General features: G+C 42.2%; 1 protein-coding gene across 1 annotated transcript in view; it reads left to right on the top strand.

Moving 5' to 3' along the window:
• The window catches only part of EPHA6 (EPH receptor A6), an 895964-nt gene that overhangs the window by 811198 nt on the left and 61975 nt on the right, over positions 1 to 22791 (top strand). Inside the window, exon 12 of the mRNA XM_033941517.1 lies at positions 13197 to 13258. Within this exon, the coding sequence (XP_033797408.1) occupies positions 13197 to 13258 (62 nt within the window). The remainder of the gene's footprint in view (positions 1 to 13196; positions 13259 to 22791) is intronic.

Raw genomic sequence — 22791 nt, 5'->3', positions numbered from 1 at the left:
TATAATACTGTATCCATCTTTCGTGTGAATGTTCCTGACCCACTCATGCCTCTTCCATGGACATGCTGCCTTTCTATTACATGCTTAAAAGTTTGCATGCATGTCTTTATAGAACAGTGCATAGTATGATGTGTGTGAAAATCCAAATGGATGCAAGTTAATGCTAATAATTGAATATTAGCACCTAATTATTTGTTCTAATTGGTTAGTTATTCAATTTAATAGTCTGTGCAAATTGAGCACGTGTCCAAATTTAGATGTGCAATTTTGAGTGCCATTTATAGAATCTGGGAGGTAAATATTATAAGGCATTCATTGTGAGAAAAAATAGTTTTCAATAACATATTAAAGAAAACAATGGTATCACTTGGGCCTTTCTATGTGTAAATAGCAGCATTCACATCAGTACCCAAGAAACCAACTGACAGATGAACCTCTTCCATTGCTTTAATTTCCATCCTCTGCATATAAAAATCTATAAAATATAGCTACTACATTTGCTCTGACCCTCAAGAAAGGAATAAATAACTTTAAAAGCTTAAACAAAGGGGCTATCATTCCAAAATCATTTCCAAGAAAATTGTATCCTCACTCGGGTCACCTAGGGCAGGGGTAGGCAATTCTAGTCCTCGAGAGCCGGAGCCAGGTCAGGCTTTCAGGATATCCACAATAAATATGCATGAGATAATTTGCAACTCAAGGAGGTAGTGCATGCAAATCCATCTCATACATATTCATGGTGGATATCCTGAAAACCTGACCTGGCTCCAGCTCTCGAGGACCAGAATTGCCTACCTCTGACCTAGGGAAAACCTGCTTTAATGCAAAGAAAGGAAACCACTGAATGAGTACTCCTCGTAGTAACATATAATCCAGAATTTGAAAGCCTAAATCATAAAAGATCTTCAACCCCTATTTCTGAAGGATAAGTTATTTACAAATATCTCCTGCCCCAGCCCCTAAATTCTATTCTTCTACTAACCATATGTATATGAGAAAACTTCAAACAGAACCCCAAGTTGAATAAAATGGCACAAAACTTTGCAAATAAAAAAGGGGGAACAAACTGCTCAGAGAACTACAAAGAAACAAAAAAAGCAGAGATGACAAAATGCATTCAAAATACTGAATACAAAGAAGAATGATACAAATCAATGAATGCAATCAATAGTTATTATAGTCCATCAAATACAATCATGTCATTAAAAAAAGAGGTACTAGACAACATTGTTGAGTATGCAACAAGATGCCAAGATTTTTAGCTTGAAAAATGACTTTCAAGGTGCATTCTAGCTCATATTTCATCGGATCTATTTTTTCTCGACGCATTGTGGACCCCTGATACAGGCGGATACATTGAATATGGCCCGTGTTGGGTTCCCTTTTTTTTTTTTATTGACATGATTGTATTCAGTGGATGCTCATAAATATTGATTGTATCTATCATCCTTGTATTCAGTATTTTGAATGAGTTTGGTCAACAAAACTTTGCAAGACATTACAATGTAAAGCAAAACTTTATGATCATGTTACTCCACTTTTGATACATTTGCACTGGTTTCCAGTACAGTTTAGATGTCAATTTAAAATTCTGTGTTTAATATTTAAAGCACTTCACTTTTAACAACCGTCTTAATTAGCTTCTGTTACTGTGCTAGAAACCTCTTCTCGTTCATTACAGCCTCTTAATTCTAATAGACTTGTTCTTCTGTCTCCAAGACTGGCTCATTATGAATCTACTCGATCTTCAGCATATTTTTCTATTTCTCCTTTACTTTGGAATAATCTTCCATCTTTTATTTGGGCTGAGCAGTCGTTTTTTTAAGGTTTAAATAACTTTTGAAAACTTTTTTTTTTTTCCAGAAAGCTTATATTTCAGGGTAGACTGAATAGAATTCCAGGTACTAGTATGTTTATTTTTAGTTATGCTTTAATTACCTATTTATATATTGTTTTAATTGTATGAATGTTTCCTTGTTTGATTGTATTACTTTTCTTTTTAATATTGGTGTTCCTTTACTATGGGCTAAATTCACAAAGCAAACCGATCGTGTACCAATTGGTTTGTGAGCCCTTAGCGAGCAGATTTTCCTCTGGCCCGATTCACTAAAGTGTTTAACAATCCCCTCCCGATCCGTGCATGCAAATGAGGGAAATGGCATGCAAACTTGGGAGGGCAGCGATTCACTAAACACTTTAGCTAACACCGATTGGGCTTGCCGATCAGAAAAGAAGTGACTGCTGAAGATCAGTTGCTTCTATCCTGGCTGACTCTCCTGCCCTCTTCTGCCCTTTAAAACCACGGGCTCGCAATGCTTTTTAGCAGAACAAGCTCGTGGTTTTAAATCCGCCGCCTCCGCTGCCATCGGTCCCGACGCTGCCCACCCCTTCCCCGCAAATATGGCAGAAGGGATGTCAACTCCATCCTGCCATTGTGAAAAAGCCATCGGCCCAGCCGGGCTCGGCCCACCCCTCCCCGTACCTTACTTTGGCTCTTTAAAATTATGGCAGGAGGATTCCCACTCCCTCCTGTCATATCTACAACTATTAACCCCCCTCCCAACAAGCACCCTTGCCCTGCAGCCGCATTGAAAAAAATTATGGCAGGAGGGTTCCCACTCCCTCCTGACATCGGTCCCACCCAAAAACTAATATAACAGAAGGAGGGATGCCAACTCCCTGAAGCCACACACCCCCAGATGCCCCCTCCTCCATACCTTTAACGGAGCAAGAGGGGTGATCAATCCCTCCTGCTCCAATGCCTCCAGCGACGAGTCTGAGGCCTTAGGCTACGCCACGGTGCCTCTTGTGATGCACGGAGTGCCACTTTTTGGGAGAGGGGTTTAATTTTTTATTTTTAATCAGGAAGATATTTTGCATTTTTAAAACATGTAAAATATCTGCCTGATTTTTTTTAAAAAAATTTTAAGCCGACAGAAGCCCTGACAGTAGTGACAGGAGGCTATTTCTCTTATCACTACTGTCAGGGATTTAGCGATCTGTGCAGCTGGTTGGGAGCGTGAATCCAATCGCCCCAATTTGCATGCATATGGTTGGTAAATCGGTCAGCCTGCCTCCAATCACACAAGGATCGCACATGGATCGGAGGGTTAGTGAATCTAGCCCTATATCATTTTTATTTTGGGGTCCTTTTACTAAGGTGCACTAACCAATTTAGCACACACTAACCAATTTAGCGCGCACTAATTGATTTAGTGCACACTAAAGATTAGTGCACACTAAATGCTAAGGCACCCATAGAATATAATGGGCACCTTAGCATTTAGTGCGCTAAATCGATTAGCGTGCACTAAATCAGTTAGCGTGCCTTAGTAAAAGGATTCCTTTGTAAGCTACTTTGACCTTTTCAATTAAACGAAATATCAAATGTAGAATAAGCATAAACATACCAGCATATATCACAATACACTACAGTGCAAAAAATAAGGAAGAAAGATGTTATATTAGAGAAACCTATGGACACTATTATAGAAAATATATAGAATGAGATCAGTAGGTAAACATTTCTCAGTGAAGATCATTCTTTCAATGACCTTACAGTAGAATTGCTTAAAGGAAACTTCAAGAGCACACAGGAATGGAAAACTTTGGAATGATCACACACTTTGAAACTGAAAATAAGGACTCCATAGTGGTTTTTCTCACCTATTATCAGATATAAGGCTTTTGAACTGTAAAAGTATTATTGTCACATTGCCTTTGTCTATCACCCTGCTCTCCTTCACTGAGCTGTAATAACATATGCAGATAGCCTAAGACCAAGATGAGCTTGTACTATTTATACCCAATGTAAATGCATTTTTCAAGATTAACATACTGAAGAGAAGATAACTGTGGAAAGCTTGTCAAAGATGCATTAGGTTAGCCCAATAAAACATGTTTGTTGATCCTTATTTCCACATAGTTTATGCATGTGAGAGTAATAGAAAAAAAAATTGAGAAATGATAGTCAGGTTGCTGTGACAGGTGACTTGTAAGTTACTCACAGCCATGGACTGAATTAACTCCAGGTATTCAATGCCGAGACATGCTGGGGCATATCCGGATTTGTGCAGCAACACGGAAATTAAACAGGCCCTAACTGAAATTGAGATGGATGCCCACTTAACTCGGCAGATAAAATCAGGACAGCTTTTTTGAAGTCCTAACATTTCCCACATACTTTGATGGTTAGCGGACTGAATATACCACTAACCAACTACTCCCCAACTCCACACATGGAGTGCTCCTAACCTAGCTAGTTAGGAAATGGCAAGTTAGAGCAATGTGCGGCAACGGCAAAAATGGCGAACAGAATGCAAGGAATGATTAAGAAGGGGATCACAAAAAGATCAGAGAAGGTTATCATGCCGCTGTACCGGGCCATGGTATGCCCCCAACTGGAATACTACATCTAGCTCTGGTGACCATACATGAAGAAGGACACAGTACTACCCGAAAGGGTCCAGAGAAGAGCAACTAAAATGGTTAAGGAGCTGGAGGAGTTGCTGTACAGTGAGAGATTAGAGAAAAAGGGCCTCTTCTGCCTTGAAAAGAGGAGACAGAGAGGGAACATGATCGAAACATTCAAGATAATGAAGGGAATAGACTTAGTAGATAAAGACAGGTTGTTCACTCTCTCCAAGGTAGAGAGAATGAGAGGGCACTCTCTAAAGTTAAAACGGGGATAGATTCCGTACAAGTTCCTGCTGAACCAGAACGTATGCAGGTAAGGCTAGACTCAGGGCACTGGTCTTTGACCTAAGGGCCTCCGCGGGAGCAGACTGCTGGGCACGATGGACCACTGGTCTGACCCAGCAGCGGCAATGCTTATGTTCTTACAATATTGGCAGCTGGCAAGCTCAGTAGGGTTTAACTGGGCAGGAGCCTTTTCTACCTGGTTAAATCCCATTCATGGCTGACCCAAGAATGAATTGAAAACCAAAAAAAGGCAAAGCGAAATGGCTTTGTTTCCTCCACTTCTTCCTATAAGTCAAACACTCAGGTTTCTTTTGAAAATTGACCCCCATATCTGCAACTTCTTTCTCCTGTAGTTCTTCAAAAAATCAAGGTACACCAAAATCTGATTTCGCTGAATAAACTAGGCCTTACTATGGTCAACCAGCCTAGGGCCTTCTTTTACTAAGCCGCGGTAGAGGTTTCTACCAGGGCACTAAATGCTTTGACGTTGTTCCGACGCTCATGGGAATTCTATGAGCGTTGGAGCATTTAGCATTCCGGCCCATGGTAAAAACATCTACCATGGCTTAGTAAAAAGTGGGGTTAAATGTGAGAGACTAAATGAGTCTCTAATAACTTGAGAGTTGCTCAACCGTTGTTCCCTTACTCCTTTGGTGGATTAATTTGGGAAGCTCTATAAATTTAGAATCTGTAGAGATTAGTGTGCAGCAGACATTCAGTTTTAGCAGATTTATTTTTACATTAGAAATTCATTAAAGTGAGCCTCATTTCATGGCATTATTTAAAATGACATCCAGGGGAAACAAGCGGAATATTATGTCATTGGTTTGCCACTTTGTATGCTCAGTCCTATTCATCATTTGACTTTTCAATTAAAGTTTTCTAGACAAAATTATCTGACAGGGACAAAGAAAAACAGAGAGAAAATTAAGAATAAATACAACACAAAGTGTAATTGCGACTTGTTAATTAAAATAACAAAGAAATATGCAGTGACACGGACTAGTTATTTCACCGGTCTCACTTGTGCTATTATCATTATTATTTGTGATGTTATGATTAGCACTGGGATGAGTAAGTGCAATCAGCGCCTGAGCCCACCTTCTAGCACCACTGCAAAATCCCTTTGGGAAACAACAGGGTAAGCTAAACAATGAGTGCATTTCCATGTATTAAAAAGAAAACAAAAGATGGCGTTCCTCCAAAATTACTTTTCTCCTACACATTAGCCATCCTTTTATAATTTTCAAGTTTAGCCAAAGAGGGGTTGTAAACTGCACACTCCTTGAGTACATTCCGGGGGCAATTTGATACATCATTTAAGAACATAAGAAGTTGCCTCCACTGGGTCAGACAAGAGGTCCATCTCACCCAGCGGTCCGCTCCCGCGGCGGCCCATCAGGTCCGTGACCCGTGAAGTGGTTTCTGACCACTTCTATAACCTACCTCAAGTTCTATCCGTACCCCTCTATCCCCTTATCTTCCAGGAACCTATCCAAACCTTCCTTGAACCCCTGTACAGAGTTCTGGCCTATCACATCCTCCAGAAGCGCGTTCCATGTGTCCACCACCCTCTGGGTAAAAAAGAACTTCCTAGCATTTGTTCTAAACCTGTCCCCTTTCAATTTCTCCGAGTGATCCCTAGTGCTTGTGGCTCCCCACAGTTTGAAGAATCTGTCCTTATTCACTCTCTCTATGCCCTTTAGGATTTTGAAGGTTTCTATCATGTCCTAAAACTTGGTTTAATGCACATGAAAGGGCTGTTATAGTATCACCCCTCTTGAGCAGGTGTAAGCATCTGTGGCTTCAGTCTAGCCATGATTTCTGTCAGTTTTAATAAAGACGCGGGTTCTCATTTCAGAAGGATTACCACCTGTGAATAACAGCTTGTACAGGTAGAAACAGGTTTGTCCAACCTTTTTCTATCCGGGGTCACATTTTATATTTTGTAACATTTGGAAGGCCAAAACACACCCCATTGTATTTTGCCATGTTTCGTCAAATAGTGGCAAAATGCAACAATGTGTTGTCCCCTCCTCAGCGATCACAGTCTCCCTTTCTCAGGCGTATTTCCTTTAAGCCTTCATCTAGTCTCTCTCTCTCTCTGTCTCATCTACCCGCAGCCAGAGCAGGATTAATTTGAGGGCCCCTAGGCACACAAGTACACTGGGCTCCCTGCCCCGCCCCACCCACAATGCTCCGCCCCATCCCAACCTGCCCCACCCCCATGTATTTACTTCTTTATTTCCACTTTATTTCTTTTATTTTAAAATTCAAAACAAACAAAGATTACCATACCAGTGCCAGTGTACAGTTTTTCTTCTATGCAACCTCAAACATCTCTGAACAAAACTCCCCTTCCTTCCTAGAGGAAGAGATCTTCAGCTGGCAGGGCTTTGGGAAGCCCACCAATTTATATTTTGCATTTGGGTAGGAGGCATGGGGCATAACAGGAAGAAAATGTAGTGCCCATCATTTTATTGGACTAATACATTTCTTTCTTAGCTTTCAGAGGTTAAAACCTCTTTCTTCAGATCAGTAAACTATATTGCTGTTACAGTATCCCTGTCCTAACCTGAGGAAAGGAGTTATGGTCTCTGAATTTGTAAAAAATGTATTAAAATTAGTTCAATAAACAGTATCATCTTATTTCCATTTTCTATTAATAAACAATTATCAACACAGCTACAATAATACCTTATCCTAAAGCAAAAATAAATAAATTAAACAAATATAATTTTTTGTACTACCTTTATTGTCTGGTTTCTGCTTTCCTCATCTTCTCATCATTCTCTTCCTTCCATCCACTGTCTGCCCCTTCCAGAAAATGTTTTTCTCCCTCTGCCATCTCTGCTCCTGCCCTCTCCCCCCTTGGCCTGGCATCCATCACCTTCCCTCTGTTTCCCTCATAGTTTGGCATCTCTCTCCTTCCCCCCCCCCCCCTGTGGTTTTCAGCATCTCTTTGCAAGCGGTGCTGCTTGCCCAAAGCTTTCCTCTGACACACCCAGGCGGAAACAGGAAGCTGCGTTAGAGGGAAGCTTTGGGCAAGGAGCACCGCTTGCAAAATTATAGTTCCCCTTGCCTTTCTTACCCGTGTTGCTCATTTGTATTACTTTCCGTCGATGAGATACCAGCATTGCCGATCGGGGGGGGGGGCTCTTTCATCGGGCTCTAGGCACGTGTCTACTGGGCCTATTGGTTAAACCGGCCCTACCCGCAGCCTTCATCCAGTCTACTCACTCTTTCTCATCTACTCCCCCAACCAGCTTTTACCTAGTCTCTCTCGTACTCTCTCTCGTTCTCTCGCATGTACCTCCAAGACTTCACCCAGTTTCTTTCCTCTTATCTGGCTTCAACTGCAGAACAAACAGTGGGATTCCTGCTTGTCCATCATTTGCAGGTTTGGATTATTTCATAAGAACATAAGAATAGCCTTACTGGGTCAGACCAATGGTCCATCTAGTCCAGTATCCAGTTCTCACGGTGGCCAATCCAGGTCACAAGTACCTGGCAAAACCCCAAATAGTAGCAACATTCCATGCTACCAATACAGGGCAAATAGTGGCTTCCCCCACTATCTCAATAGCAGACTATGGACTTTTCCTCCAGGAACTTGTTCAAACCTTTTTTTAAACCAGCTACATTAACTGCTCTTACCACATTCTCTGGCAATGGGTTTCAGAGCTTAACTATTCTCTGGGTGAAAAAATATGCCCTCCTGTTTGCTTTAAAAGTATCTCCCTGTAATTTTGAGTGTCCCCTAGTTTTTGTAATTATTGATGGAGTAAAAAACTGATCCACTTGTACCTATTCTATACCAAGTGAGACCAATTGAGATAGAAGGGAATGACTCACCAAATCAAAAATAACTAAGAGGTCTAATGATGTAAGCCAGGGGTGTCCAATGTCGGTCCTCGAGGGCAGCAGTCCAGTCGGATTTTCAGGATTTCCCCAATGAATATACATGAGGTCTATTTGCATGCACTGCTTTCATTGTATGCTAATAGATCTCATGCATATTCATTGGGGAAATCCTGAAAACCCGACTGGATTGCGGCCCTCGAGGACTGACATTGGACACCCCTGATGTAAGCAATACTACATGTCCACGTTCAGTGGCAGAATAACAGTCAGGCTCCTCCCTAAGGAAGTCCCTGATTGGTTCAAACATCTGAAGCCCCTCCTAATGGAGGAGCCCGAGGCGCCTGAGCCAATCAGAGCCTTAGGCCCCTCCCCGTGCATCACATGATGTACCGGGGATGGGCCTAAGGCCCACATTGTGCAGGAGCAGGCTGGAGGAGCAGAAAGGTCTGACTGGGCACCAGTGTTCCCTCTAAGCGGGCGGGTGTTGTGAGCAAACTTTTTTCACCGTGAGCCAAAAATATCGGGCGCCAGCAAGTTATGAGCCAACTCGCCCGATTCTCCTCTCGCCGCCCTGCCATCTGCCGTACGCCTCTTCCGATCGTGCGCTGTGACGAGAAACGTGTGCGCTGCGATGTAATATTTTGTGCGCCAGCGCACACCAGCGCAGCTTAGCGGGAACACTGGTTCAAATGGTTTTATTTATTTCCCCAAATTTATTTTTGTTATACGCATTGAAAATATTTGATATTGCGTTTAAATCAAAATCTCAATAAACTTGAAACGAGTGCCCGTGAGATTGTGGGAGGGTTAAATACTCAAAACTTAGAAGTTTTTGCTACGCCAGCTTTCTGGTATCTTTACATACAGTGGCGTACCTAGCATATGTAACATCCGGGGCCCATCATTTTTTGGCACCCCCCCCCATCTGTAAGAAAAACATGATTTTTAGTAACAAACCACACGTCACACATGAGTACCTAGGAAAAGGCAGCATCTTACATATTGCAGTGAGCAGTACATCAATACACCCATTGTAAAACTAAACAAGCCAGACCAGCACAGATCAATCCTACACCGTCAATCCTAACAGAAAACCATGTCTTTCGAACACACAGAACACAGAAAACACCTTCGCCTAGTAAGGAATATGTAATCACAAACTAACCCCTCCCTCTTTTACAAAACTGTAGTGTGGATTTTAGCTACGGAGGTAACAGCTCTGATGCTCATAAAATTCTGAGCATCAGAGCTGCTACCACCAAGGCTGGTGCTAAAAACGCTTCACAGTTTTGTAAAAGGGGGGATAAAATAAAAATACATAGACAAAGGTTAAATTGAACCAGCAAGAAGCTGGACTCTGCATACAATGCTTCACAGAAACAGTGACACATGTCTCCTAAAGCAATAAATAAATAGAAATTTTTTTCTACCTTTGTCTTCTGTGGTTTCTCCTTTCCTCATCTTCTTGTAACTCTCTTCCTTCCATCCACTGTCTGCCGTCTCTCTTCCCCTATATGGCATCTTCTCTCCTTCTATGCCCCTTCCAGAAACTGTATGCCTCCCCCTTCCATCTCTCCTTTCACCCCATTGGTCTGGCATCTCTCTCCTCGCCTTCCCTCTCCCACACCTCTCCTCATAGTCTGGTATCTCCCCTTCCCTGATTCTCTGGCATCTCTCTCCTTTCCTTTTCTTCCATCTTTCGCTCCCCCTCCATGCTCTCACATCTCCCCCTTCCTTTTCCCTTAGACTGGCATACCTTCCTCCTACGCTCCAAGCCCTGGCATCTCCTTTAATTCCCTCCCTCATCTTCCTTCTCCCTCCAGCTGGGTACCGCAACACTCTTCCCGCAGCTCTGCACTTCCCCACAATTGCCATGCTTCGGTTCCTCTTCTCCCTTCCTTCCTCCCCCCCCCCCCGCGGGACCCTGCGGCACCATCAACTCTTACTCCCTCTAATGTCGGCCCTGCAGCTCCAGACTTCCTCGCACCTTCTCCCCTCCCCCTTTGGATCGCTATTATTTTAAATGTTATAGCCGCGGAGCTGTATCCATCAGTGGAGATGTCTAACCTCGGCCTGCCCCGGAACTCTTACTGCAGCAGCCGCCCGTCTAGGCAGGAACAGGAAGTCACTGTTGCAGTAAGAGTTCCGGGGCAGGCCGAGGTTAGACATCTCCACTGATGGATACAGCTCCGCGGCTATAACATTTAAAATAATAGCGATCCAAAGGGGGAGGGGAGAAGGTGCGAGGAAGTCTGGAGCTGCAGGGCCGACATTAGAGGGAGTAAGAGTTGATGGTGCCGCAGGGTCCCGCGGGGGGGGGGGAGGAAGGAAGGAAGAAGAGGAACCGAAGCATGGCAATTGTGGGGAAGTGCAATCCCCCCAATGCGTCCCCTTACCTTACCGACGCGTGTGTGCGCTGTGAAGAGAAACTTTGCGCTGCGATGTAATATTTTGTGCGCGAGCGCAGGCCAACGCAGCTTAGCGGGAACACTGCTGGGCACCCTCCTGCTACCAATTTATAGGTACAGGGGGCGACAGGAGGGGTGGGGTGACATCGAGGGAGGCCCGATGGCAGGAGGGAGTGGGCATCCCTCCTGCCATATCTAAGTTTGGCGGGGATGGGGGAGTAGGCTGATGGACCAACCACTTTATTATGGTAATATTGTTCTAAATTTGTACATGATTTTTTCTTTAATACACAAGAGATGTACACTATAAAAATAAATTAAGACAGCAATATCACTTTACACCACAAGATAACACATTTAACTCCATCTACTGGAGTCTCTATCAAAGCTCACTTCAGTCTATCTAAACCATCCCAGCTGTCAAAGCCCTCCCCAGCTCATCCTCAACTGAATGGCTATATACGGGACATAGACCATGCAATTCTGCCCAGTACTGGCCTTAGTTCTTCAATATCTATACCATTATTTTCTGATTAGAGATCTTCTGTGTTCATCCCATGCTTTTTTGAACTCTGTCACTGTTTTTCTCTCCACCACCTCCCTCGAGAGTGCATTCCAGACGTCAACCACCTTATCCTTATTACTCTTGAGTCTACCATCCTTCAACCTCAAATTATGCCCTCTGGTTTTACCATTTTCCTTTCTTTCTCAGAAGTCCTTTTACTAAGGTTTGCCAAATAGTGGCACACACTAAATGCTAAAGATGCCCATCAGAATATAATTGGCATCTTAGCATTTAGCAAGTGCTAATCATTAGCACACCTTAATAAAAAGAGCCATTATTGAGCTTACATGAGAGCTATGTTCCCTTTTATATCACATGCAGGCAACAGCCGCCACTTATCCTGTTGCACAACACAGCTCATCACTTACCTCTCTACTTCCCTTGTCCCCCTCCCCTTCTTTGCCTCTTGTAGATATCAGTTGAAACTGGTTTTAGTGAGCCCTAAGAATAATGGGCTGTAGCTGAAATCCATAGCATTTTTTTAAGCATTTATAGTTTTTTTTAGGTGATTAAACAGTATTTTTGATTCCTTTTTAAATATTACAGAGGCTGCAATTGATTTATTTTGGCAAATTGTACTTTTGTGCATAATTCTTTTATGGTCATGTGCCCTTGCCTTGGTGTGGCTGAATATCAGCACTAATCAGCCATTTTTAATGTGGGCGAGTGAGAGAGTGAGAGAGAGGCATTTTGAAGTCAGAGAGGCACTGGGAGCTATGCAAGTAGGCAACATTCAGTGCCAGTGCCCACATGGCTAAATAAACAAATAGGGCTGCATAAACAGCAGTCCTAAATTTAATTACCTAGTTATGCAGGTGCTGACACAAGATCCTTCTGAGTCCTCAATTAAAATGGTGTTGCTGGAGGTAGTGGTGGTCATTTTAGTTGAAGAACCATGAGGGGCATCAACACATAAGATTTATTCCTGCTCCATGGACCACTAGACCACCAAGAATGATAGGTAGGCTTGAAGAGGGCCTGTTGGGGCTCAGGGTGGGGGTAGAAAGGGGTTCTGCTGGTGATTGAGGTTGATAGGGGGTTCTGCTTGTGATCAGATGCTAGAGTTCTGCTAGTGATGGAAAGGTCAGAAAGGGATTCTGCTGGTGATCAAGGAGTTGGGAAGCAGTTCTGCCAGTGATCTAGGGGTCAGGAGGGTGGTTCAGACCTTGTATCAGCATCTGCATAACTAGGTGATCAAATTTAGGACTGCTGTTTATGCAGGCCTATTTGGTTACTTAGCCTTGCAGGCACTGGCACTGAATACTGCCCACTAGCATAGTCCTAGTGCCTCTCTGACTCTGCCTTCAAAATGCCTCTCTCGTGCTCTCACTTGCCCACATTAAAAATGGCTGATTAGTGCTGATATTCAGCCACACTGCCCTGTTAAATGCCACTAAATAGTGGTGGCTGACTTGCAGAGTGCTATTTAAGCGGCAGTAGCATCTCCTGCCAGCTTAAATCACTTTGAATATTGACCAGAGAATGTTTTGAATCTAAATCATGTTCTTTACAAAGGTTTATTAAGGAAAGAATAAAAAGCTATTCATACAGAGCTAAAGGTTTGGAAATGCACCATATTTCAAGATAACGTGTTCATAATGTCTGGACAGCCTTCGACCTCTCTCTAATCCTAACTTACTCCCTTACTGTCACTGCAGGTAGGCCAGTAATGATCGTGGTTGAGTACATGGAGAATGGATCACTTGACTCCTTTCTACGGGTAAGGTTTCATTTTCTGATGGCGTTTGAGTAGGAAGCTATTTGAAGCTGGGAGTTTAAATCATTTATCATAAATTAATTTTTTCCATAATGCTATTCATGGATTTGTAGTGAAGAAAAGCAAGCTCTCCCCAGGGTGCATTTTCTGTGTATGATGATATGTTACAGCTGAGGTACAGAAAAGTAAAGGACTTAACATAGAAATGTAATTGATTTCTCTACGATGTAAAGCTACCATATTTAACTAGAACATTCCTAATCAAACCTTTATGAAGGAACAGACAATTTGTGATTGATTTTATAAAGAGTGCCTAAAGTCAGGCACTTAAATTAGGGGTCCTTTTATTAAGGCATGCTAACCAATTGAGCATGCACTAAATGTTAAGGCACTCATATAATATAATGGATGCCTTAGCATTTAGCGAGCCCTAAATCAGTTAGCGCGCCTTAACAAAAGGGCCCCTAAATTGGCAAAATACTTTTAACAGGGCCAATAATTGCTTAACAAAAATAATAATGATAATTAGGCAATAGGTGCCCATCCGATTCTATAAAATATAGGTGCATATCGCATGGCATTTAGTGGCACCTAAAGCCTAAGTGGGCATTTCTATGGGCAGAGCATAACTTAGGCGCTGCTAAGTATGATTCTCAAAAGACTTACCCTCTCTTGTATGAAACCGTGAAGCAGTTTTTAGCGCGAGGCGCTGCACTGAATGGCCCGCACTGCTCCTGATGCATGAACTCAATGAGCATCGGGAGCAGCGTAGGCCACTCAGCGCGTTTCTCTGCGCTAAAACCCGCTAGCGCGGTTTCATAGAAGAGGGGGTTAGGTGCCTGAAATGTGGGCCTTTAAAACCCTCGCCTATATTTCAGGTCCCTACGTTTTTACATAGGCGCCGCTAGCCACAATTCTGTAAACGGCACCTAAATGTGGTCGACATGCAGCCGGCGCCATTTATTTAGGCACCGTTTATAGAATCAGCCTTTGAGCCCAGTCGTGCTTTAAGGAGATGGCACATTTTCTTTCAATACTGTCAGAGACTTTTTCATAGACTTTGTTTTGGTGAATGTGTGCTTGATTTGGGAATGCATGGTTCAGCCTCACCATATTAATGTTATATTATCAACAAAATAATCGCTCCGTTTCTTCTAAGTATGTTTTCTAACATGCAATTTAATGCATGGAAACAGGACAAATACTGCAAAATGCTTTAACGTGTTTGAAAGATCATGTGTTCTCACTCTCACCACGTGTTAACAGTTACAGGTACAGGTGCCTTTATTTGATATACCACAAATTTACAATAAATAGGAAATTGTTGTGGTTTACAATAAAAATGAATGTTGTAAAATTTTTTGCTATGTTCATCGCTTAGAAGTATGATTAAGCGATTTATCAAATTTTAAATAAAACTTGAAACTTGATAAATTAAGAAAGGAACTCCATTAAATTAAAGGAAAAACCCAACCTTTAAAACCCCCACAAAACAAACACCTCAACAGTCATCCAATCACCGCCATAAATCATTATAAAGCCTTATAACCTCTTAGATTTCAAGTCTCAGTGACGCAATTAAATGCCTTTTGAGATAGATAAGCTTTCAAAATTTTTAGCTTAACATCCTTTAGTAAAAGGACCCCTAAACTAGATGTTTGTTTGATAAACACTGGGAAAGCATCACTTCTCATAGTATCTCTCAACCCCTCCCTTGGCTTTTCATCGCTCTTTCATAGGCTTTTCTGTGATGATGAATAATAAGTAACATAAATCTATATACCCACTCAGCAACAGCACCTGTGGTGCAAATACACTGGCAAACACTTACTTGCTTTGTACCCTTAAAGAACCCTAATTATCTGAAAAGCAAACATCTAAATTTACAATTTAGAAATACCTAATAGAAGTCCTAGTTATATTATAGACAAATGAAAGTAAAAGCACAAGGCCTTAATATTCAGACCACAGAAAATCACTGGTGATCTCCTGCAGTCTATGGTGATACTGGAAATTCAATGCTGGTGCCTTATCCAACGACTGGAATTGAATTTGCAGTCTTATTTTTGGCCAGCCAAGACATAGCCAGCTGGACCAATATTCAGCGGCTGGCCAGCTAAGTCTTAAGCCCTTTCTGGAAACGTCAATCGCTCCTCCTACACTTATTTGCTCCACTTCATCACTTCATCATTCCTTTCTCTCCTCTCTTCTACCTTCCAAAGTATTTAGATCAATGCTGTCTTGTTAAAATGTTTATTTTATTTTTATTTTTCCTCTAACTCTACTTTTCACTTCTCTATTACCCTCCAGGTACTTTAGTTAGATTGTGAGCCTTCGGGACAGTAAGGGAATTTTTCAAGTACCTTTCTTATTTCTAATCTTAATGTATATTTTCTGTAAACCGCTTAGAACCTAACGGATGTAGCGGTATATAAGAAATAAATTACATTACATTAATGGTCAAAGAAAGACCACCCTTATAGGCGATTCTATCTGACCCCCCAAAGTTAGCCAGTGAGCTGCTGAATATTGGCAGTGGCTAGATATTCAGCAGAAGATAGTCACTTATCTCCCATTGAATATCACTGAATAGCCGGCTATGCGCTATTCAGCCAGCCAGGACCCATTCTCGGCCGGCTAAACAGTGGCAAAAGGCGGCCTTAATGTTCCCTTATGCAGCTCACTCCCACATGCTAAGGCCATTTTTGCCACTGGAGTAAAATAGTTGATATTCCTATTTCCCTCATTAATAGCTATGTGCAAATTTTCCCATTAGCATGTGGCCATTAATGTGTGCTAAACCTATGCTAATTGGTTAGCATTTGGCAACAACTGTGTGCTAAGCGATTAGGCCCTGATTCTATAAAAAGCACCTGCCGTTAGGCATTTTTTAATTGGTTCAATCAACACTGTTAATTGAACAGTGCCATTAAAAACCAATTAAAAAATGATTTAAAAAAATTAATTTGGGGGTAAGTGCCTAACTCGGTAGGTACTATGTAGACGTCTACATTGAGGTGCCTACCCGAAAAGTAAGCATGGTTAGAGGCGGAATTTGGGCATGGAATGAGTTAGGCACTGGTATTTTAGGTCAAGAAAATCCTGGCCTAAGTTGCAGATGCCTAGCAGCACCTAACTTGCCCCCCCTCCCCCTTTACAAAACCACACTAGCATTTTTTTAGCACAGGCTGGTGTGCTGAATGCTCCGTGCTACTCCTGACGCTCATAGGAACTCTATGAGCATTGGGAGCACTGTGGAGCATTCAGTGTGCCTGCCTACGCTAAAAATCGCTATCACGGTTTTGTAAAAGGAGGGGGGGTTGGTTTAGGTCACCACCAGGCGTGATTCTATAAATGGCACCTATCTTTGAATGGCAGGTGGTAGGTGTCATTTTCCTAGGCATTTACCGATTTAGGTGCCATTTATAGAATCAGGCCCTTAGTGCAGAACATGCCTGCAGACCCATTCCCAATACTAAAAGATAAATTTCCCCTCCTTTTACCCTGAAACCCAGAGATTTAAAGGGTTTCGGGGCTTTTGCTAGTGCGACTCTGTAAAAAAAATGGGGGAGGGGGTATTTTTTAGTACATAGGTAGCATGCACACATCCCTAAATTGCCACAGGGCACTTCAGTGTGCCTCACAGCAAGTCATTTTGTGCTGCAGTAAGCATGCAATAGTGTTTACTGCAGCTTTGTAAAAAGGCCCCTTACCCCCCCCCACCCCCTTTTACAATACCATGAAAGGTTATTTTTAGCACTGGCTGTCACACTGAATGCTCTGCACTGCTCCCGATGCTCATAGGAACTCTATGAGTGTCAGAGCAGTGCAGGGCATTCACTGCACCAGCTGGTGCTAAAAAACGCTGTTGTGGTTTTGTAAATAGGAGGGGGGAGGGGGGTGTTAGTTTGCTTTGGAGTAAAATTTTGTCCAAAAATATGAAAACAAATTGAAAACCTGGCCTTGATCCCAACTCCTTGAACAATTTTCATTCTATTTCTAACCTTTCTTTCTTGTATAAGCTTACTGAGAAGCTTTTGGTGCAGTCAGAAAATGGCTGATTTCCCCATTTTCTAAATGAATGTCCACATGCTAATTGTGCCATTAGAGCATAGCCATTAAAAGAAACAAACTTGCCATTTGAGCCCCAACCACCATCTATTTTGTAGGCAGTAAGGGCTTCATGTTAACCTATTAGCATGTGGCAACACATCCAGGGCAGGATTAACCAATAGGCCAAGTAGGCACGTGCCTAGGGCCCGAAATGGTCAGGGGAGCCCGATGAAGAAGGGCATCAATATTGTTTTTTCCAAACGCCGATGGGCCCCTCCAGCATCGATCGGTAATGCGGGCCCCCCACCCGATCAGCAACGTGGCCCCCCTCCCCCCCGATCGGCAACTCGGCCTCCCCCCCTTCGACGGAAAGTAAGACAAGCAAGCAACCCGGGTAAGAAAGGCAATGGGAACTGTAATTGTGCAAGCGGTGCTGCTAGCCCAAAGCTTCCCTCTGACGCAGCTTCCTGTTTCCACCTGGGCGCGTGGTGGGGTGGGGCAGGGCAGGGGGCCCAGTGTACTTGTGTGCCTAGGGGCCCTCGATGAATTAATCCTGCCCTGAACACATCACACACTGATCAGAGCTGTCATTTCCACTGTCTACCTTTTAACATGTCCCCTTCCAAAATAAATTTTAAAAAAAGTCTTAGTGTGCATGTGCAAATTGGCAATGCACATCCTGCGGCACACCAGTGCGCCTCCCATGGTAAACATGTGCTAGCTCTTACCACGGTTTAGTAAAGCTGGAAAGCAGTCTTTGGAGTACCTCAAGGGTCCCCAGTCTCACTGGTTCTCTTCAACATATTCATGAGCAGACTGGGTAACCTGATGGGGAATGTCTGTTATCCTATGCAGATGACATCTCCCTCTTGATTCCACTCCATTCTGATGCCAGGAAATTCTCCAAACAAGTTTCCAAAGGCATTGGAAAAAAATCTACTCTGGGCACTCGCCAACAAACTAAAATTAAATACTGCCAAAACCAAATTACTATGGTTCCACAATGCCATACAGTCTGTTCCCACAAACCTATTCTTAACCTCTGGCTCATCACTTAGCACTGGAAAAAAACTACACCTAAATACACAAGATCCTCCAATCCCCCCAATTCATGCCTCTCCCCATTCTCCTCCCCTGTGCCTGTGTCCAAGCCTTCCACCAAGAAGGCCCCCTACCTCCAATGTATAGTTAGGCCACTTTTTTGCCACTAAAAGGGCTCCTAAGCAACTACAAGGGGGTGCTGAAAAGTTCTCAGCCCAACCAAGACGAGAATGATGTGGATATGGTTCAATGAATGATCTGAAGCAATGTTATAACATAGAATTTCGTTTCTGCAAATTGGCACTTAACGAAATAAGATAACACTCTTTTTAGCTACAGTGGCAAAATAATGCTCAGAATTTAGGAAGCTTTTTGGTTGGGCTGAGAACTTTTCAACACCCCCTTGTAGCATTCAGAAACAGTAATTTATTCATTTTTTTCAGTTTATGCAAACATCCTCCAAACTCTTAAAACGTAAATCGTATAATTAGAAATCTGAGCTCCAACTCTTTATTTAACAGTAACACATTGATTATAGGGAAATTCATTATGGGATACAAATGTAGTTTTGTCTTATTCAAAACAACAGTATTTGTAGGGGAATATCCATGGTATAAAACATCATTATTGCAAAAAAAAAAAAAAAAACAAAGGACGAACTAATATGGTAAGTCCACATTCCTCAATAGAATACATATACAGTAAAACAGAAAAATTGGACCCTAGCTCTTTCTGAGAAACAGAATTAATTTTTCTCCTGAGTTCATACATTCCTCTCAAAAATTACAAGTATAATTAATCCTCTAATACTTCTTGTCTCCCATTATCTCTGACATGTAAGAAAATGTAACAGGAAGTCAAAAACTTTTCTAGTGTCCTCAGCGATTCCGTTGAAAATGCTGTGGAGCTGAGAGAGCTTTCAGTTTTGGTACAGCATGTTCCTTCTGTAGTTATATCAGTGACACTCATCTAATGAAGGAGATAACCAGAAGAACTACAAAAAAAAGAAAAAGAAATGCTATTCACCGGCTTACCCTTTCTCACATGTGCCTATGTTCCTTCAGTAGCTTTTCAGAAAACCAGCTCCTTGTTGTTAGAAAGCAATCCTAAAACCTAAATGCTTCAGAAAAACTTCCTCCTTTTGGATTTTGTACCCCGGTGCATATCTTTGAAAGGCAGCCACAAATATGGATTTTCAGAGATTTGATTTGATTTATTTGCTGGATATACCACTAAATACAATCATGTGTTCAAGTGGTATACACTTAAAAATGATTAAAATAACAAAAACAAGTACAATATAAACAATCTCCTACAAATAATCTAATATAAGTAATAATTAACCTAAAAACAATTTCCTACAAATAAACCAATATAAACAATGATTAGACAAAAACAACAAATTATTTTCTACATCAGCCTAATTCTATCACTGTATTTAGTACATCTATCAGATAACCCAAAGCTGATTCTAAATAGCCAGGATTTTAAAGCTTTGCAATAGATAGTATAACTAGAAATTACATGAAAATCATTCAGCAAACAATTCCAAAATGAGGTCCAATATAACAGAACATTCTGTTTCTAGTATAGTATATATTCCAATATAAGTCGATCCGAATATAAGTCGAGACCCCCAAAAAGGAGGAAAAATGGTTGACTTGAATATGTCGGGCGACTTAATATTCAAGTGTCCTGCCATCAGGCTCTGCACCCAGCCCCTTCCCTGCCAAGCTCTGCACCCAGCACCCTTCCTTACCTCCCCTGTCAGTCACTGCACCCAGCACCCTTCCTTACCTCCCTCCCCTGTCAAGCTCTGTACCCAGCACCCTTCCTTCCCTCCCTCCCCATAAGATCCTGCACCCAGCACCCTTCCTTCCTTCCCTCCCTTCCCTGTTAGGCTCTTCACCCAGCACCCTTCCCTTCCTCCCCTGTCAGGCACTGCACCCATCACCTTTTCTTCCTTCCCTCCTTCCCCTGTCAAGCTCTGTACCCAGCACCCTTCCTTCCTTCCCTACTTCCCCTGTCAGGCTCTGCACCCAGCACCCTTCCTTCCTTCCCTACTTCCCCTGTCAGGCTCTGCACCCAGCACCCTTCCTTCTATCTCCTGTCAGACTCCGCACCCTCCCTCCCTCCCACTCTCTGCCCCCTGTCCCCTCTCCCTCTCCTATCTTCATACCTCTGCCGATCCCTGGTGGAGGTGCAGCGAGCAGGAGCAAGCTTTATGAGCTCCTGCCCCACTGCTATCCAGCTGCGCAGATCCAGTTTCTTCAAGAATTTGCAGGAGCCAGTAAGGAAGCTGCTCAGCGCCAAGCAACAGCGCCAAATCGCACTCCTGCTCATGCCACTCAGTGACTGAAGAAACTCGATCTGTGGCATCCGGTTAGCAGCAGAGCAAGAGCTCGGCAAGCTTGCTCCTGCCCGCTGCACCTCCAACAGGGATCGGCATAGGTATGAGGACAGGGCAGGGCAGATAGGTTAGGGAGGAGGGCAGGGGGCAGAGCCTAGCAGTGGCGGCGGCCTGCAAATTTCTGGGAGGGGGCTTTGGCTCGAACATTAAGCTGGAACCCCAGGCCAATTTTTTGGCCCTAAAATCCTGGTTTATATTTGCGTATATACGGTAGTTGTCAATCTTGCAAAGCTCAATACAAGTTGTAACAAACTCTTTTGAGATGATCACAAGGTACGAGAAGGTACATATTCACTCAATTTCTCTGCCATATATTTAGTCAACACTACTCGAAAAGCCTTATGCTGTATATAAGGGAATCTTAAAAGAGACTTACACATATGATCAATTTTTTTCTTTCCAGCTTCCAACTTTGCAGCAGCATTCTAAACTAATTGCAACCTTTTCGGGCTGCTATTGGACAACCCTTGATATAATGAATTGCAATAATCCCGTTGAATGGAACTTAATGCATGAACCACTTTTATTAAATAAGATTCAATTTTGACAAAAATTATTTATTTATTAAAAAAAATTATATACCGCTTTTAAACAAAGCAGTTTCCATTAAAAAAGGCCTCAATTGTTTGATCAAGGGTAGCACCTTCATTTTACAGCAAAATAGCAAATGTTGCCCTTGGAAAGAGTAATTCTATTATTTCCAGAAGGCAGATGAAGAGATTCAGCAATGCAAAAATGATTTGCTCAGTCTTTGTATCAGCTTATCTGGTTATAAAAAATGTGCATTGTGTTATTAATGATGCAGGTAGGATGTATTAATGTACCCTGTTTTGGGGATGTTCTGACTTAAAATGATAGTAAAGATAAAATAAAAAATCAATCAGCTGAATTTGTAAGGCATGAGAGCAATGTAAGGAATGCAATTTACTACTAACTGGACAGTGCCAATGATCAGTACTATTGGGTTAAAAACAACCAGTTAAGTTGAACTAAATAGCAGGTCTAAAGATAAGATCTAGATAGAGATATCTGGTTAACTCTAACCTACAAGATTCAGCAGCACCAATTTAACCAGATAGTTATTTAAATATCCAATTAAAAATAACACTATATAACACGATTTTTGTTCCTGGGCAGAAAGCAAAATTTCCTAATTGCTCATGCCTAAAAAGTATAGAAAATGTCTGTTATTTCCATAAAACTTTACTTTTGTGACCAGGATAGTTGAAATGTGCAATTTACCTATTTAAAATGTGAAAATGCCAAATTTTCATCTTTTCATTCTTATAAAGTCATAAAAAAACAATACATGAATCACAATTAACAGGTATTTATATTGAAGTTATGCAAAGATGACCACAGGAGATTTAGAAATGAGTAGTTTTTAGAGATTTGCAATTATATTGTAAGTCGCTTTCACGAATCAGCCCCCAATATAGTCTCTCATTATATTGTCCTTGATAGAAGCGTTCAAAGTCTAGTATATCCTGGTAGAAGCACTCACATTGTTCCTCTGAGTATGCTCCCATGTTCTCCTTGAATATTTCAAGGTGAGCATCAAGAGCATGGAATTCAAGAGACATCCTACAGCCCATTTTACTGTAATTCTTCACCAGCTTCTCAACCAAATCCACTTAGCTTTCAGCCTTGTGATTGCTCAGGAAGCCCCAGCCCAATCCACTTTGTCCTTCCTAGTTAGCTTCTTGGGTCCAACAAAAACAACAACTTTGACCTTTGCCTCAGACAGATTAGGGAAGACATCGTGAAGGTACTTGAAGGCTGCCGACTCCTTATTTAGAGCTCAGACAAATTGTTACGTTAGGCCCACTTTGATGTGAAGTGATGGCATCAGCACCTTCCAGAGGTCCACCAGTGGTTCCCATTTGACGTTTTTTCTCCCCACAAAGAACTCAGTCTTCTGTGGCCAGTCCTGCCTTTGGTAGTGCACCTTAGTGTTCCTACTATCCCAAAAGCAGAGATATCAGGGAAACCTAGTAAAACCGCCCAATAGGAATGCTACCGTTTTGAAGTC

Source organism: Geotrypetes seraphini, chromosome 4, assembly GCF_902459505.1.
Source record: "Geotrypetes seraphini chromosome 4, aGeoSer1.1, whole genome shotgun sequence".
Classification (NCBI taxonomy): Eukaryota; Metazoa; Chordata; class Amphibia; order Gymnophiona; family Dermophiidae; genus Geotrypetes; species Geotrypetes seraphini.
This window is presented reverse-complemented; position numbering and strand designations above follow the sequence as displayed.